General features: G+C 39.8%; 3 protein-coding genes across 3 annotated transcripts; 2 read left to right on the top strand and 1 right to left on the bottom strand.

The window, feature by feature from the left end:
• The first annotated feature begins 382 nt into the window (after positions 1–382).
• LOC4325653 (glutamine--tRNA ligase) lies at positions 383–6,508 on the top strand. Its single transcript, XM_015766304.3, has 22 exons — positions 383–615; positions 1,378–1,425; positions 1,530–1,601; positions 1,738–1,837; positions 2,069–2,164; positions 2,254–2,315; positions 2,401–2,502; positions 2,584–2,676; positions 2,991–3,143; positions 3,234–3,289; positions 3,689–3,866; positions 3,987–4,184; positions 4,263–4,361; positions 4,438–4,569; positions 4,655–4,791; positions 4,965–5,064; positions 5,151–5,246; positions 5,382–5,482; positions 5,594–5,699; positions 5,808–5,897; positions 6,005–6,134; positions 6,223–6,508. Exons 1-22 carry the CDS (start codon positions 472–474, stop codon positions 6,318–6,320), a joined length of 2,391 nt encoding a protein of 796 aa, XP_015621790.1. The 5' UTR covers positions 383–471; the 3' UTR covers positions 6,321–6,508.
• A 1,069-nt stretch (positions 6,509–7,577) lies between these two features.
• LOC107276490 (uncharacterized) lies at positions 7,578–12,004 on the bottom strand. The gene is made up of 13 exons (XM_015789347.3): positions 11,865–12,004; positions 11,642–11,707; positions 11,472–11,533; positions 11,310–11,390; positions 10,931–10,994; positions 10,107–10,174; positions 9,546–9,647; positions 9,310–9,399; positions 9,091–9,165; positions 8,957–8,989; positions 8,306–8,380; positions 8,081–8,140; positions 7,578–7,918 (listed from the first exon to the last, which is right to left on the bottom strand). Exons 2-13 carry the CDS (start codon positions 11,697–11,699, stop codon positions 7,826–7,828), a joined length of 861 nt encoding a protein of 286 aa, XP_015644833.1. The 5' UTR covers positions 11,700–11,707; positions 11,865–12,004; the 3' UTR covers positions 7,578–7,825.
• A 3,859-nt stretch (positions 12,005–15,863) lies between these two features.
• Positions 15,864–16,304, top strand: LOC136354735 (uncharacterized). Its single transcript, XM_066306360.1, has one exon. It carries the CDS (start codon positions 15,864–15,866, stop codon positions 16,302–16,304), a length of 441 nt encoding a protein of 146 aa, XP_066162457.1.
• The last annotated feature ends 176 nt before the right edge of the window (positions 16,305–16,480 follow it).

Genomic DNA, 16,480 nt, shown 5'->3' with positions numbered 1-16,480 from the left:
GCAATTGGGAAAATTCTACCAACACTACTACTTATTTTTTTAAAAAACAAATGACACTTTTTAAAAATACTACATACTGAAATAAACCATAATAAAAATGTGAGCAAATTTTGAACTAGAGCAAAGCAAGTGTGAAGTTTCACATGTTCAAACACCTCTTTTCTCTCTCTTCTTCTTTGTAAAGCATCTTTGAAAAGACGGTGAGTCACAGCAAAACCGGAGCAACAAATCCGTTAGCCACCGTGTGACCCGTGGGCCCACCCACCCCGCGGGCCCACACTTGTGGGGGATTTATATCCGCGGCCAAAATGCGTATTCCGGCCAAAAAAAGGAAAAAAATCCGCACACAGCAAAAGCCTCTCCACTACCTCTCCCTCCACCTGTCGCCTAAACCCTAGCTCGCATCTCGAGGCATCTCGCTTCACCTCGTCGTCGCGGTCGCCGGAGCCGGAGCCGGAGGCGGCGGAGGAGATGGGCACCGGAGGCGGCGAGGGGGACAAGTCGGCCGTGCTGCCGCTGGAGGCGCTGCTGGCGCTGGGGCTCGACCAGCGCACGGCGGAGAACGCTCTGGTCAACAGCAAGGTCACCGCCAACCTCGCCGCCGTCATAGCCGAGGTGACGCGCTGACGCTTGCTACCATCGCTCGTGCGCTTCCAATTCGATTCGATGATGTGTGGGGTTTTTTTCGCGTTTGATATGGCGTCTATGAGTATGGGAGTGGGATTTAAGTGACTTGATGGTTGGAATTATGCTGAAGCCTGAAGAGATGTGCACAATCTCGACTAAAATTATCTTAAAAGCACAGTTGTTTAGTCAATTTCCATTCCAATTGGGACATTTTGAGGTTAATTTTGTTCTGGAGGCGCCCAAATCTAGTAATCTACTTTCTACAACATTATAATTTGTTTGCGCTGACAAAATTTAACTGTCTATATTTACACCAAAGAGCTGAAGTTCCCTGGTTCCATTCTCATCGATGAGTTTACCTGTGGGCATCATTTCCATGATCTCCTATGTTGCTGAAAGCCTGAAAATTTGTCCTGCGTTGGTGCACCGAGCGGCGAGCGTCAGAGCGCTTCAATTTTAGTTCCCTTTTTTCACCTGAAAAATATGCTTGGATGATGTTGCACTAGTTGCAATCTTTTATCATGTGATGCTTTGCATGGCATTGAATTTCAAGTTTGACGGAAGGGTAACTGCCCATGTCAGAATTGTGTTTACTTGCCTTCTTATCGAGATCTTCAAACCTCGATGTCATTGTGCTTTTTTTTTTGCATCTGTAATATTGGCATTGTGGCACAGCTTGCATTGGCTTATAGTGCCCAAGCTGTGGCATGCTATGTTCTTCTTTCAACTAATGGACTTGCCAATGAACAGGCTGGTATAAGTGGATGTGATAAGACGGTTGGGAACCTCCTGTACACGGTAAGCACTTACATGAACGAGTGAATGATCCACGAAAAATCAGTGGATTGTGTTTATTTTATATGCGTGTTTTATAAGGCTGGACTTGCTCGTGGATGTAACAGGTTGCCACTAAATACCCAACCAATGCGCTTGTCCATCGTCCTGTACTCATTGACTATATTGTGTCAACGAAGGTATGCTCACTACCTTTTTCATTATGTGTTATTCTTCTTGAGAGTGCACAGTACAAAAGAAGGGGTATCTTTCTTCTCTGCCACCACCATCATAGTTCTGTGAACCTAAAGTATTCCTTGCTATGCCACTTTTCAGATAAAGAATCCTGCACAACTAGATGCTGCTCTGTCATTCCTTACTAATACTGGCCCTGACTCTTTAGATACTGGGAAGTTTGAAGAAGCCTGTGGTGTAGGTATGCTCTCTGATCAAGTGTACTAACATGATACTCTGGTTTATGAACCTTTTAACATAGTCACATACAGCACCCTGAAAATTTTCTGGTATGTTTTGGATAGTGTGGTTGTTTGGATGCTAAGAAACATTAGCTTAGGCCTTAGTGCATGTTCTCAATGAATTAGATTATTCAAGGTTCAACATCTCAATATATTACCATTTTAACTGGACTTCAATGTTGTACCTGCAGGTGTGGTTGTTTCAATTGAAGAGATTAAATCAACAGTCAATGAGGTATTAAAGCATAATATGGAGGCTATATTGGAGCAGCGATATCATATTAATGGTTTGGCTTCTTCCTCACATTTATTTGACTCGATCATTCTGTTTTTATGACATGATGTATCTGACCCTACCTTCTTTTCCTTTTATCAGTTGGTAACCTATGCGGACAGGTTAGGAAGAGGCACCCCTGGGGTGATGCTAAGGCGACCAAGGTGCCAAAATGGTCCTATAGATTATTCGCCTTAGATGTTATTGATTTATCGCCCCTAATTTTGTCCTCACATTCTTCTCATGCAGGATGAAATTGACAAGAAGCTTGCAGAGATATTAGGTCCAAAGACAGATGCTGACAATGTAAAACCAGTGAAAAAGAAAAAGGAAAAAGCAGCAAAAGTTGAGGTTGGTGAGCTGTGGTCGCTCTTCATGTTCAAAATAGGATGATGTAGTCATTACTTCACCTATGACTTCTATGATATGCAGGAGAAAAAAGCTGCAGTAGTCACTGCTGCACCGCCATCTGAGGAGGAATTGAATCCATACTCTATATTTCCTCAGCCAGAGGAAAATTTTAAGGTACCATAACTGTGTAAATGTCTATTAGTGTTGTGATCATATTCTTCACAGTGGCGAGCTACATGCAAGCTGTGGGGTTAGCTGATCAGCCTTTCGAAATCACCATTTGAATTTGTCCAATTCTCATGAAATTCGTTTGAACTTAATGGGATTGACCCCATGGGTTCTAGCTGCTAGCTCTGCCACTGATTCTTCACGCTATACTGTTATTTGATACTTAGTAATTATGGTTATTGTTCTTGTAAGTACCTCGATCAATTGTTCTTTTTTATGCATTTATGAGAAATTAACTTAGGTGGTCTTGAAATGATCAGGTTCATACAGAAATATTCTATAGTGATGGGAACATATGGAGAGCGCATAACAGTAAGGAGATTTTAGAGAAACACCTTAAGGCAACCGGTGGAAAAGTGATGACCCGTTTCCCACCAGAACCTAATGGATATCTTCATATTGGTCATGCCAAGGTTTCAATATTTGCTTTCGTTAATTGTATTTTCGCACATACCACTTAAATCATTTTTGAAGATTATGCTTATATGCTTCATCTTATGCAGGCTATGTTTATTGATTTTGGACTGGCGAAAGAGAGAAATGGTCATTGTTACCTTAGGTAATAAGATTTTGACTTGGAAATCTTGAACAGTTTTGTCCTGATAACTTACCATTTTTATATTCTTTCATGGCCTGTTTGATGCTGCTTTAAGGGCAGTTTTGTGCCAATGTTCTAAGCATTAGAAGAGTTTTATTCCATTTTGCAAATTTTATTTTGTATACTCATTCTGTATAGACCATGTACTAAAATATGGCAGACCTATAAATCTATACTGCATGTATCAGGTTATGCTGGATCTATATAATTCTGCTCTGCATTTCCATTATTAATTGAGATTTCGTGATTTTTGCTTGATCTTAATTTGTTCAGAGAACTTTAAAATCCTTAGCTGCTTCAGTTCATTTGCTTTCATGGGAACATGTGTACTGATAATGTCTATATATATCTTAACAACAGGTTTGATGACACAAATCCAGAAGCCGAAAAGAAAGAGTATATTGACCACATTCAGGAAATCGTACACTGGATGGGATGGGAGCCCTACAAAGTTACATATACAAGTGATTATTTCCAGGCTTTATATGAGCATGCAGTTGAGTTAATACGAAAAGGGCTAGCCTATGTGGATCACCAGGTTTCCTCCAGCTCTCTTTTTTATTATTTCGATCCAACAGTAATTGAAGTTGTGTGGAGCTGTTACATCATGCCCTTGAGAAATAAAATGTGCACATGCTGACTGGTATATGCTTGCCAGACCGCAGAAGAAATCAAGGAATACAGGGAAAAGAAAATGAATAGTCCATGGAGGGATAGACCCATTGAAGAATCACTGAAACTATTTGAAGACATGAGACGTGGGTTGATTGCTGAAGGTGCAGCAACACTCCGAATGAAACAAGATATGCAGAATGATAACAAGAATATGTCTGATTTAATAGCATATAGAATAAAAGTAAGCAATGCAACTGAATTGTGTTTTGCTTGTCTATTTCCTGATAAATACACAACTCACACTCTGATGACCATACAGTTCACTCCTCATCCACATGCTGGTGATAAGTGGTGCATCTATCCAAGCTATGACTATGCTCACTGCATGGTGGATTCTCTTGAGAACATTACACATTCGGTACTTTGCCTTTTCTCAATTAGATTGAGTTAGTTGCATTATGGCATGATGTGGACTAAGTGTGGTTATTCATTAGCTGTGCACGCTCGAGTTTGACATACGTCGCCCGTCATACTACTGGCTACTTGTTGCCTTGGGCCTGTACCAGCCATATGTTTGGGAGTATTCGAGGCTAAACATATCGAATACTGTGATGTCTAAAAGAAAGGTGGTTACTGAATCTTTTGACAAGATAAATGTTACACTGCTTCATCTATGGTTTAAGAACACTCATGGTTTTTGTTCTGTTGCAGTTGAATCGACTTGTGACAGAAAAGTGGGTAGATGGGTGGGATGACCCTCGTTTGTTGACACTAGCAGGATTGCGGCGACGTGGAGTGTCATCAACTGCAATTAATTCGTTTATTTGTGGAATTGGAATAACAAGAAGGTAGGGATACTTGAATTGTTTGTTGTTCTTTTGATGTAAATTGAATTGTTTGTTCTTTAGGTCTTAAGGAATGAGTTTCATAAAGTATGCTTTGGTCTATGCGAAATCACTTTTTTTTTTTGTGGACATCATTATTCTGCTACTGATTTGACTTGCCATTTTCTTACATGCAGTGACAATAGCTTAATTCGGGTTGACCGTCTTGAATATCATATCAGAGAAGAGCTTAATAAAACAGCTTCCCGTGCCATGGTTGTGTTGAATCCTCTAAAGGTTTGGTCTTCAGTCCCTGCTCCAAAACCACATCAACTCAGTAAAGTTCTTAACATGCTCATGGATCCTCCCTTTGTTAAATTTAGGTTGTAATAACTAACTTGGAGGATGAAAAAGTCATAGACCTTGATGGAAAAATGTGGCCTGATGCTCCTGCAGACGATGCTTCATCCTACTACAAGGTGTCTATCATACTCACTATATGATATACGAAAAATAAATGATGATGCTATGGATCAACTTGCTTATGAAACAATTGTAGGCTCATTGTCTCTCTGAACACAATTTACCTTCATATTGAATTACATGTTCTACAGGTTCCTTTCTCAAGAATCGTTTACATCGAAAAAACTGATTTTCGTCTAAAGGACTCGAAAGATTACTACGGGCTAGCTCCTGGTAAATCTGCCCTGCTAAGGTAATTGAATCAGAAAACTGCTGCTTTTCGCTGAGAAAGATATTATTTGACAGTTGATAGTTCACTTACTCCATATTTACAGTAACACGGTAATTGTCTAATTAATTACAGATATGCATTCCCCATTAAATGTACCGAGGTTGTTTATGGTGACAATCCAGATGACATCATTGAAATTCGAGCTGAATATGACCCTTCAAAGACTACTAAACCTAAGGTATTTGTTCATTGCAATCTTTTTAACCCAGATAAGATTCTGCTATTTGGACAACATTTTTTTTTTAACAAAATGGAAACCTGGATGCCTAACTTGCAATTCGTATAGGGTGTTCTGCACTGGGTTGCTCAGCCAGCACCTGGAGTTGAACCACTTAAGGTGGAAGTAAGATTATTTGATAAATTATTCCTCTCTGAGGTATTTCACCACTTGCCATTCTTTCCGTTATTACAAATGTGCGTTGCACTTGAAATTCACCTTAGTGACATAATTCCTATGGATTCTCTTTCCTGTGCACCATTTAGAATCCTGCTGAACTGGAGGATTGGCTGGGTGATCTTAACCCGAACTCAAAAGAGGTGATCAAGGGTGCCTACGCCGTGCCATCGCTTGCGACTGCGGTTCTTGGTGACAAGTTCCAGTTCGAGCGGCTAGGTAATCTCAGCAACCTCTACAAACAATTGTTGTTACCCAACCTGTTTCGTGATGTGCAACTGATCATCCTGTTTTACTGTAATTCCAGGCTACTTCGCAGTGGACACAGACTCGACACCTGAGAACATTGTGTTCAACAGGACGGTTACCCTGCGTGATTCGTATGGGAAAGCTGGGCCAAAGTGATTGCCAACTTACTGAATTTTCAGTAAGTTTCTTTACCTGGGTGCACTGAGGTTACACAGTGGGAAGAAAACTGCAGTGTGATACATAACGATAGTGAAAAAAAAGGGCCCTTTCTTGTAAAATGGACTTGTTTGACTTGTTATATGTTTCCATCAAATTGTGCATGATTGAGTATGTTCTCATGTCAATGAGGTTTGGTGATTTGACTTCTAGCATTTATAAATGGTGCAAACCAACATTATAAACAGAAACCACACGATTCAGCTTCTAACGCGGGGTTAGTTTCTAATATTTTTTTCATTTCAATCCTCATACTTTATCAAGTCAAATATAAGTCCAAAATTTTACACTAAACACGTCCTAAATCTAGTAGTAAGAACTATAAATAGCTCCTCTGCCCGCTCCCAATATGGTCTTCACCCAATCTCTTCTTTCTCTTTTGCCCGACCCCCTTGCCTCGTCTCCGTCGCTCCCCTCTCCTTTCTTTGGTAGATGTTGGATCGGGGCCTTGGCAACGGATCGAGTTTTAGGCTTTTAGCTAGGTGGCGAATCGAGAGCTCGTCGGTGGATCGAGTGATGCGATGATCATGGCGTCGACGAGCTCCACGATAGGGAGACTAGTTAACGAGCTCCTGATGATGGTGCAGTTAGGACGGTGAGGAGCTTTCTCTTCTCTCTCTCTCCTTTCTCTCACCATGAATGCGTAACACCATGTCTCGGCAACAAATGAGAGTTCGTGATGATTATTGGTTCCAGGAGCGGATCTCACAAGACCCATGAATACTCCTCGGAGCACCCCCTTTAATTTTTTTATCATGAATAATAAACTATATAATTAAGCCTCCAATTTTTTGTTTCTGGATCTGCCCCTGGTTCCTGCAATCTATGGAAGTAGTCGTCTAGTCACTGTAACTATATGTGAAAAGACTATGGTTTATCAGGCGTGTTCACGAAAGGATTAACAAAGACACAAACACATGGTTTAAATGCAGGGCTAGAGTGCCTAAGTACTCTTTCCGTCTCAAAATATAAGTATTTTTTATCTTGACGTGGTCTCCGAGATACTACTTTGATCAACAATATCTATAAAAGTGAGATGTTTTAAATAAAAAGTGTTGCATATTATGATAGTTTGTTTAATGATAAATCTAGGAACAATGATCTTTTTTATTCTTTTTGCTATTAATGGTCAAAGTTAAAAATATTTAATTTGATACTATGTTAAAAATGTTTATATTTTGCGATGGAGGGAGTAGAACACACCTTTCAAAATTCGCATTCAACAGATGACACTCAACCAAACTATAGTAACATAGCACATCGTCTTACACTCAAAAGACTCAAAAAAGATAAAATTAAGGGAGAAAAAAAAATACACATATCCTCCCTAGTCCTAACTCACTCCTACGTGCACGATATATTCAGCGAACTATAGTGGCACTACGCATGTTAGCTCCTAAACTCCTATACAAAATTCTAGACCCGTCGATTTACAGGAGAGACCATCATGCCACTGCCTTGAATAACCGTGCCGAGGTACAGTGAAGTCCACTTCCTACAGGAGTCGCCGACTCGATCGCCAGCAACTGACCGAGCCCCTGAAAAATTGACAAAACAAAAGCCTCCAAGTCAGTCTCGCACAATTCTGAAAATCATTTTTATGTAGTAAAAATTTAGCAATGAGTAGCTAGTACTGTAGTGGAATGCAACGCTGTTGCCATGAAAATGTCAAGGCGAGAGTGAGAGAGAGCATCACTGACCTGCAGCTGCTTTTGGTCTCCAGTAATTCCAGAGAGCCTGGCAGTTCGTTGCAAGTGTTCCTGCATCACCAGTTGAACACAAGCGTACGTTACACCGATACATACATATGGTACAAAAAAGGAAATAAAATCCTTAGGTACATGAATTTGTCGTATGAACAGCTACAGGTTTTTAATCCGTAATGCGTAATGCGTGGATTGTTGTATGGTGTGCTTAAGACTTACCACGCTACGAGGCAACCTCCCACCGTTTTGCTCTATGAATTCGACGAGGTACATCACACCGGCCAATGAATAGTTCTGCAGATAGAATACCATCAGTGTCAATCATATTTATTTGAAATTGAAATCATTAAATGGGGGAGATAATGTAATCCTAAAGTAGATAGAACAAGCAATATGCCAATAGAAACATTTAACTAGTAATATCAAGTCAAGTATTTGGGGCACAGGGGCATATATCCACATGACACAAGACACTTTTCGGTTTTTGTTTCTCGAAGAACAAGTTTCGTTTTTTTGGAATGAAAATAAAGGATATTATATGTCATTCACATGCTGATAAACTGAGAATATGCTTATATATATTGTAGGGCTTAAAATCCCAAAAATACCACATTAAAATCTTGGTATTCTTTAAGATCATTTGGTTTGTTTCAGCATATAAACTGTTAATGGTGTCAAGAATGTGTGATTCTAGGAATAATAGTTACTAAATTTGGGTATGCTCAATTCAAGAAAACAGAAATTATGCCAAAAGTTGCTCTGAAGATAGCAAAACAGAGTAATCAGAGACTACCTTCACAACTCTTGACAGTAAAATGAAACAATCTAAAAAGGTGGACAGATGGAAGAAAATTAGGTGAAGGAGGCTACCTGTTTTGCTTCAATTGAATCCAACTTTCCACCCTGAAGAACCAACATTAAAATTTATGTTAACACAATAGAAGACCACACACTAGAAAACCAGCATCCAATATACGGATCAAAATATTACAAAATAAACTTACCAGGCCATGAGCCACTTGTTTGATCTTTTGCATTTCGGAACCAATATCCTGGAGTTTCAATCGTGCACCAGTAACCTTGAATATAGAAAAGGAGATTGAGATCATGTAGAACACAAAAATTAGTTAATTATAAATCAATCACGGAAAAAGAGCCTTTTAACGGTGCATTGGAGGCCAAGTCCTATAAAACCATTGCTGCAATTTAAAACAAGTGTGTACCTCCTCTTTTATTTGCCCGGAAATCTGTTTCTGCTGATCCAACTTATCATCCAAATGTTGAATGCGCTGGGTTAAGTGCCTTTTAGCAGCCTACATATTTTTTGGGGGAAATGTTATATATCTCAAAATAATAACAATCATAAGACACGATACCATGGCCTAAAAACAGTGTTACTACTCATTTATGCGGAAAAAAGAGAAACTATTTTATCTCAGATGGAAAAATGATGACTTACTGCAAGAGAGCTCTGCACTTGTTCCAAATGCTTGGTCATGCTTGCAACAGCATTAGCCATATTTTGCTTGGTGACATACATCAGACTAGCAATAGATATGCCCTGAAGGGTTGCAGGTACAAAGTATAAACATATGGTTATATATCTATGTAAACCAAATAAATTAGAAAGTTAAAAATATCGAATCAATCAAGAACTTCTATGCAGACAACCTTGAGAGCATAATATAGAAAACACATGTTTCGAAAGTACAAATAAAAACACATGTTTCAAAAGACATCAATCTTTTGAAATGTACATGTTAGCAAGACAATAACCTAGGTTTTGAAATGATACGGGACTTGCATATTTAACAACAAGGAACTCCATGAATAACATAACATCAGATCAGTAGATCACCATAGCTGAATATCAATATTACGCATGAACATTGAAATAATTGCCACGTGAATGCAACGGTGAGGCATATAATGTTGGAAAACTGAAAGATCCAAACCATGTTTTTAACATTATTATCATCGAAGCATATAAGAGTCATCAATTAGAGAGAAAAAAACGTACTTTCCAGCGCATGTAACCATAGGTCAACGCCCCAGCAGCTGCAGCAGGTGCTATCAACGTTGTCACAACTGCAAATAGGAAAAAAAAAAGAGGTTTGCAATCATGTAGGTGCAGATTAAACAGAAGTTGAACAGGCATCCCCCCAAAAGATTTCATTGAACAAATTCATGTCCATGTTTTTAAAGAAACTAATTCACTGTTCTATCTTTTTTTAAAGAAACTAATTCACTCAGTGTTAGCAAATATTTTGTACGAACTGACAAGACATCCAACTATCCAAGGCTCCAAGCCCAGAGGCTAGAAGATGATAGTACAAACATTTTATCTCTGTTATATGTTTTGGAGGACATAAATTAAAAAGATAACTTAATTTGGCTTTGAGATAATTTATGATAATAGCAGTTGGGGGCAAATAAGTACTTAGTAGTTAATTACCCCATCCGTCCCAAAATATAAGCATTTGAGATACTACTTTTGACTAAAAATATTTAAAAAATAAGATATTTTAAATAAAAAAGTTGTACATTATGATAGATTATGATAGTTTATTTAATGATAAATCTAATAACACTATTCTTACTTATTGTTCTTTTTTATATTTTATCTATTAATAGTCAAACATGATTTGACTTAGCACTATTCTAAAAATATTTATATTTTGAGACATGGGGAATACCTTGTTCGGTATATATGTTTAAGAAATAATGATTTAGCATGGGTTTATATATTATATATTATTTTTTAAGAATAGGTCGGATGATTATTTAAGTTCAAAAAGAAAAAAAAACAATCAAAGTAGGGGAACTACAGACCTCCATTATTACCTGCAGGATCTACAGTAATGACAGTAACTGGTTGACTTATCATCTGATTAACCTCCATAGTCGCCTGAACAAACGAACAAAGTGCCAAATTAGATAAGTTGTTCCCATAATTGAAGTGGACGAGCAACGCAATCGAATGCCTTGGCATGTCAGCATCCAGTTAACGAATTCGATTACAAACGCATTAATTAAAACATGAGGTTTGCAACCAAGCAAGCAATTAATCAATCGATCGCACATTCGCCCCCCCCCCCCCCCCCCCAAGATTGATTGAATTTAATTCGCACGGGCACTATGATCCGCATCGCGCGATCAGCTTAAAGCCTTAAACACCACGGAGAGGCATAGATATCACAGACGCAAACGTACAAGCCACTACCTTCTTGACGGCTTCTTCGATTTGATCGATGACGCCGCCGCCGCTGCCGCTTCCGCCGCCGTCGTTGTCGCGCAGAGCCTCCTGCAAATTAAACCAACGGCGAATCGATCAGATCCCCCGCCGGATCAACGTCGCGAAACTAAGCCGGAATCGCACACGCACCTGGAGCCCCGCGACGAAGTCGGCGAAGCGGCCGTCGCGGATGACGACCGAGCCGGCCATGCCTGCACGATCGATCGAAACAAACAGCGGATTCAAAAAACTAATAAATCAAAACTCGAGACTCATCGGATCGGAGGAAGAGATCGATCGATCGGATCAGGTTTACGCACCGGCGCCGACGAGGAGGACGACGCGGCCCAACCCCATACCCACCTGCACTAGCGCCATTGCTGCTGCTGCTAGATTCAGTTAGAACAAAAGCAACCAACGTTAGTAAAAAAAAAGCTTCCAGATCATCCTAGAGACGAAAACGAAGCAAAGCTAGGGTTTAAGGCAAGAGAGAGAGAAAAAAAAAACTTCTAGATCTGAAGAAAGAGAAGCTCTCGAGAGTACCCGATGGATTCTCACGAGCTGTTCAGGGTGCGCCCGCCGGAGATCGAGACACGGCGAGGCGGCCGCCGCCGCCGCCGAGCGAACTCGCGACGAATTGAAGGCGAGGAGATCGACGAGGAGTCGAGGGCGAGAAGATGGTGGGGGGAGAGACACACGGGCGCGGCCGTAACGTGTGTTCGGGGTTTTTATAGGCTAGGCTTAACGACTTGCTGAAATTTGACTCTGGTGGGGGCCTGTCTTTACGTGTGTTTTAGTAGGATTTAAGTGTAGGTTTATTAATTATTGTATTATATCTCTTAATTAGAGTTATATATCATATGGTAGACTAAGTCAGCGTGCCAACGTATATTCAACGCCATGTTATTTGGCGCTGAGGTGTCTAAATTTAGCGCCACACGATTTGGCGTTAAGCAAAAAGGTCATTTTTGAAATAAGTTTTGGCAGCGGTTTATTTGTAAAAATAGTTTTTGCAAATGGTTAAATTGTTAAAATTAATGCTTAACAACCGGAAACTAATTTGATTCAAACACAAGATTGATCAACTTGATGTAAGAGAAGTCTTGGAAAATAAGAAGATACTCCCTCCTCTGTTTATGTTTTATGTTATAAGTCATTTGAATTTTTTATTAGTTACTTTTTAAAAAAATTGATTAAGCTTGTAGCAAAAGGTATTAACATTTTCAATACATCAAAATATATTCAATACTAGAAAAATACATGTGCATCGCAATGGGTGAAAGCTATTTTAGTCTTATTATTACTGTTATATGGTTTAGCTACTGTGAAAATCATCGTGGGAATTTTCTCGGATTTTTTTAGAAAATATGAGTTGTAATTAGTAGTTTGACTCTCATCCCAAGTTAGCATGCAAGTTTTTTTTAAAAAAAAACTCTTAGATATTTCCAAAAGCAAACAAACTCAAACACATATCAGTATATTTTTAGAAGTGAACGAACTTAAAAACCGACTCAAACACGAATAACCAACCAAAGTACTAACAAAAACATATTCAATTTTTATAATAGCACAGATTAAGTTTAATGAAACTAGTTTGTTATCGTAAATATTGCTAATTTTTCTAAAAATATAACAAACTAAAAAAATTTAAGTAAGAAAAAATCAAACTTATAATATGAGAGAGTAGTACGGAGTAGCAAGAAGAGAACATCATTGTTCGATGTAGTTTCCTGCCCGCTGACGTGGCATTGTTAGCGTGGTTCTGCCTTCCTCGCCCTGCTCAACCTGTCACGTGGGCCCCTGCGCAAGCATAAGAGTGGGTACAATAGCAACAAGTCGTAAGCACATGTGTGGAAGAGAAGAGAAGAGAAGAGAAGGGAGAGAAGAAAAGCAGGCTACAGATTTATAGCTAGCTGCAGCACGAATTCCAATACGTTGTGTGTGTATAAGAGGTGGGATCGTATATTTATGGTTTATAGATAACTATTGTATGAATGAGCTATTAAATTGGCTATAGATGATTTAGAGATAGTAATTGGTTATACTATTAGCCTTGCTCTAGTCGGACTAACAGTGTTTTTTTCAAACACTATCATTTGAAGCAGTATAATAATTTTAAATGCTATTATTGTACTAATTTAAAATCGGTCACTGAAGTTGTAGCAGATTCATAGTTTGGTCGACAAAGTTGTAGCATACTCATAGTTTGGTCGACAAAATTACAGTTCTCAGAAATTTACTCTTAGAATTTTCTTTGACATTATTTACTCTTATAATTGAATTATTATGTGTATTCGTCTCTATTGTTGATTTATACTCATTTATGATTTTTCATCATCGCGTAACTAGTTTAACAGAGGGGTAATAGCTCTCTATCAATTACTAAAATCCTCATCTCTTTAGTTCTTTGGAATTTCTCCATCGTATATTCTCGAGTTCTTTGTAATTTCTCGCTGAGTTCCTTGTAATTTGGTGTAGACCGTGCTTCAGTAGTAAAATGACTTTTTTGAGATCATTTTATTGTAAATAGGTGTGGTAACTTCAATTAACATAAATTAATTAAAATTAAGGTTGAATCTCTCAAATGGACTAACCTTCAGTTATCCGTGTACGGAGCATAACCGATTTGCACTTCAATATCGGGACTAAATTGGATTGAATCAAATTAGATTATGATTGAAACTCAAGATTTGTCTAACAGTTTTCCTACCATGATGTGCCTCTTAATCAGGTTTCGAGCTAGACAAGTTAGAGCATGCCCAACAATCACCCAGTATTTGGTTCCCGAAAAATCTGAATTAGGAATAACAAAATAAAAATTGGGCCCAACAATGACCCCCTCCTCCAAGAGATGCCAAAAATCAATTCCCTATCATTTGTTAGTTTGCCACATAAGCAAGGTGGGGCCCAGTTCGGTACTTGTGCACGTCTTCTCCCTCCCGCACCAGCGCCGATCGACTTCTTCCTCCCCGGACCTGCACCGCCGTGACCTAGCGCCATCATCACCGGCAAGTCAACCAGTGTCCTGACTGCTGCGATTTGTTAAAAAACGGAACACCAAGGAGATGACGTAGCAATTGGTGTCATCAAGAGGTAATCCTTAGCAAATCCCATTGATCTCTTGTGCCGTAGTCAATCTCTATGTCTGTATTTTGATATGTGGATATATATTATTGGAAAATATTAAGTTTGATCTGATAATTAATTTTGCAGATTGATTATTGTTCTATTCCTGCCATCAGTTCCCTCCATTGCACTTCATCCTTGTGGTAAACGCTCCAACCCCGTGGCAAACAAAAAGAGGAGATGAGTCGTCGAAGCACCCTCCTTCAAATGCTATTGGATGAGTTTTCATCGGATGGTGACGAAGAATTTATTTCTTCGGCGGTTGATATAGTGCACGAAGAGTTCGACGATGATGAAGTTCCAAAGCATGGTGAATCTGTTATAGGTCATGCAGTAATTAATCAGGGAACTTTGTTAGCATGTACTTGAGGAAAAAAAAACAGACTTGTATGCTTTCGGTTTCAGACTTTCAGAGCATAGCAAAAATTCAGAGCAAATAGTTTCTCAATATTTCAGAGCACATACTGTCTATGATGGCATCAGAGAAGGGAACTAAAGAAGAATAAATGTCAGTGACAGTAAGTGATTGTTCATCTTTCAGTGACAGTGAACCTTGTTAGTATATATGTCAGTGGCACATACATACTGAAATTGCATCTTTCAGACACTATTTTCAATATTTGGCACAAGCATGTGATTGTTCATCTGCTAATCTAAAAAGTGAGGCATACTAAATGCAGATGATCACTTCAATTAAGCAGCTGTTGTATTTAGAGCTAAGAACTGTACAAGTTATTATAATCCTACTGAACCTATGCTGTTGTACTTAGAATTCTGCAGTTGCAGCTTTCATGAAACTGAAAGTCTGATTGGCAAAAGCAGGTGGTTCTTTTATCTTGAAAAATAGACTATGGATTGCATCTTGTTGCATTATCTGTCAAATTATCTAACAGCATTATCTTAATGCAAAAATTCAGAGCATATTTCAAAGATGCTGTGATGATAGAAAAATATTTCAGACTTTCAGAGCATATTTCAGACTTTGGGAGTACATTTGACATAGCAAAAATATTTGACACAGCATATTTCAGACTTTCAGAGCATACCACACATTTAGAGCATATCCTTCATTACTAAATGTTCTGAAACCTGATTTCCTCTAAGTGTTCAGACTTTCAAATTTAGAGCATATCCTGCATATTTCAGACTTTCATTCAATACAGTACAAATTTCAGACTTTCTGACATTTTCCTCTAAGTGTTCTGAATCCTGAATTCCTGAATTTCTAGCCGGGGAAGTCAGTCACAGAATGGACATCAGATCAGGCAACACTCTGAAAATTAATCTAAACATCGAACGAATCAGGGACAGCCTTACCGAAATTGCTCCTATGGAGAAATTCTTCATCACTCACAGAATAAGCTGTGGAGAAATCGACGCCAGGAGCTTCGTGTGAGAGGGGATTCAGTGTCTCCCATGGAGCATATCCCTCCATGGACTCTGCCGCCTGCACACCGGAGTAGGGAGGTTGAGGATGAGGCAGACCGAGACGACGGCGAGGCGGCGGTGCGGGGCGCAGAGGGCCGTCGGCCCCAAATCGAGGAGGCGGTGGTCGACGTGCGGGCGCCCCCTGGAACAACGCCGACGCCGACGCCTGCGAGGAAGAGGACGGCGGCTGCATCGCCGCTTGGAGCAACGCCGGCGCCTGCGCCTGAGAGGAAGGGCATGTCCGCTGCATCGCTGCCTGGAGCAACACCGACGCCGACCTCTGCGACCGAGAGGAAGGGGACGACCGCTGCATCTCCGCGTGGAACTCAGTCGACGACACCTGCGAGGAAGGGGTTGGCCGTTGCTTCGCCGCCTGGAAAGCCGCTGCCGACGCCTAGGAGGAAGAGGAATTTTGTTGCTGGCGACTAGCGAGGAGGGCGAGAAAAGGAGCGCGGGAACAATTTTCCCCCTACGCGCACGAGGCAGCGACGACCGCGATTGGGAAGAAAAAATGGTTCCCTGCAAATGAGTAACGACATATACGGATATGGGAACCTGGATTATTGGGATGTTGGTTAGGGAATTTGTTGGATGAGAATTTTGGT

Source organism: Oryza sativa, chromosome 1 (genome assembly GCF_034140825.1).
Source record: "Oryza sativa Japonica Group chromosome 1, ASM3414082v1".
Taxonomy (NCBI): Eukaryota; Viridiplantae; Streptophyta; class Magnoliopsida; order Poales; family Poaceae; genus Oryza; species Oryza sativa.
Note: the sequence above shows the minus strand (reverse complement) of the source record. Positions and strands in the feature narration are given on the sequence as shown.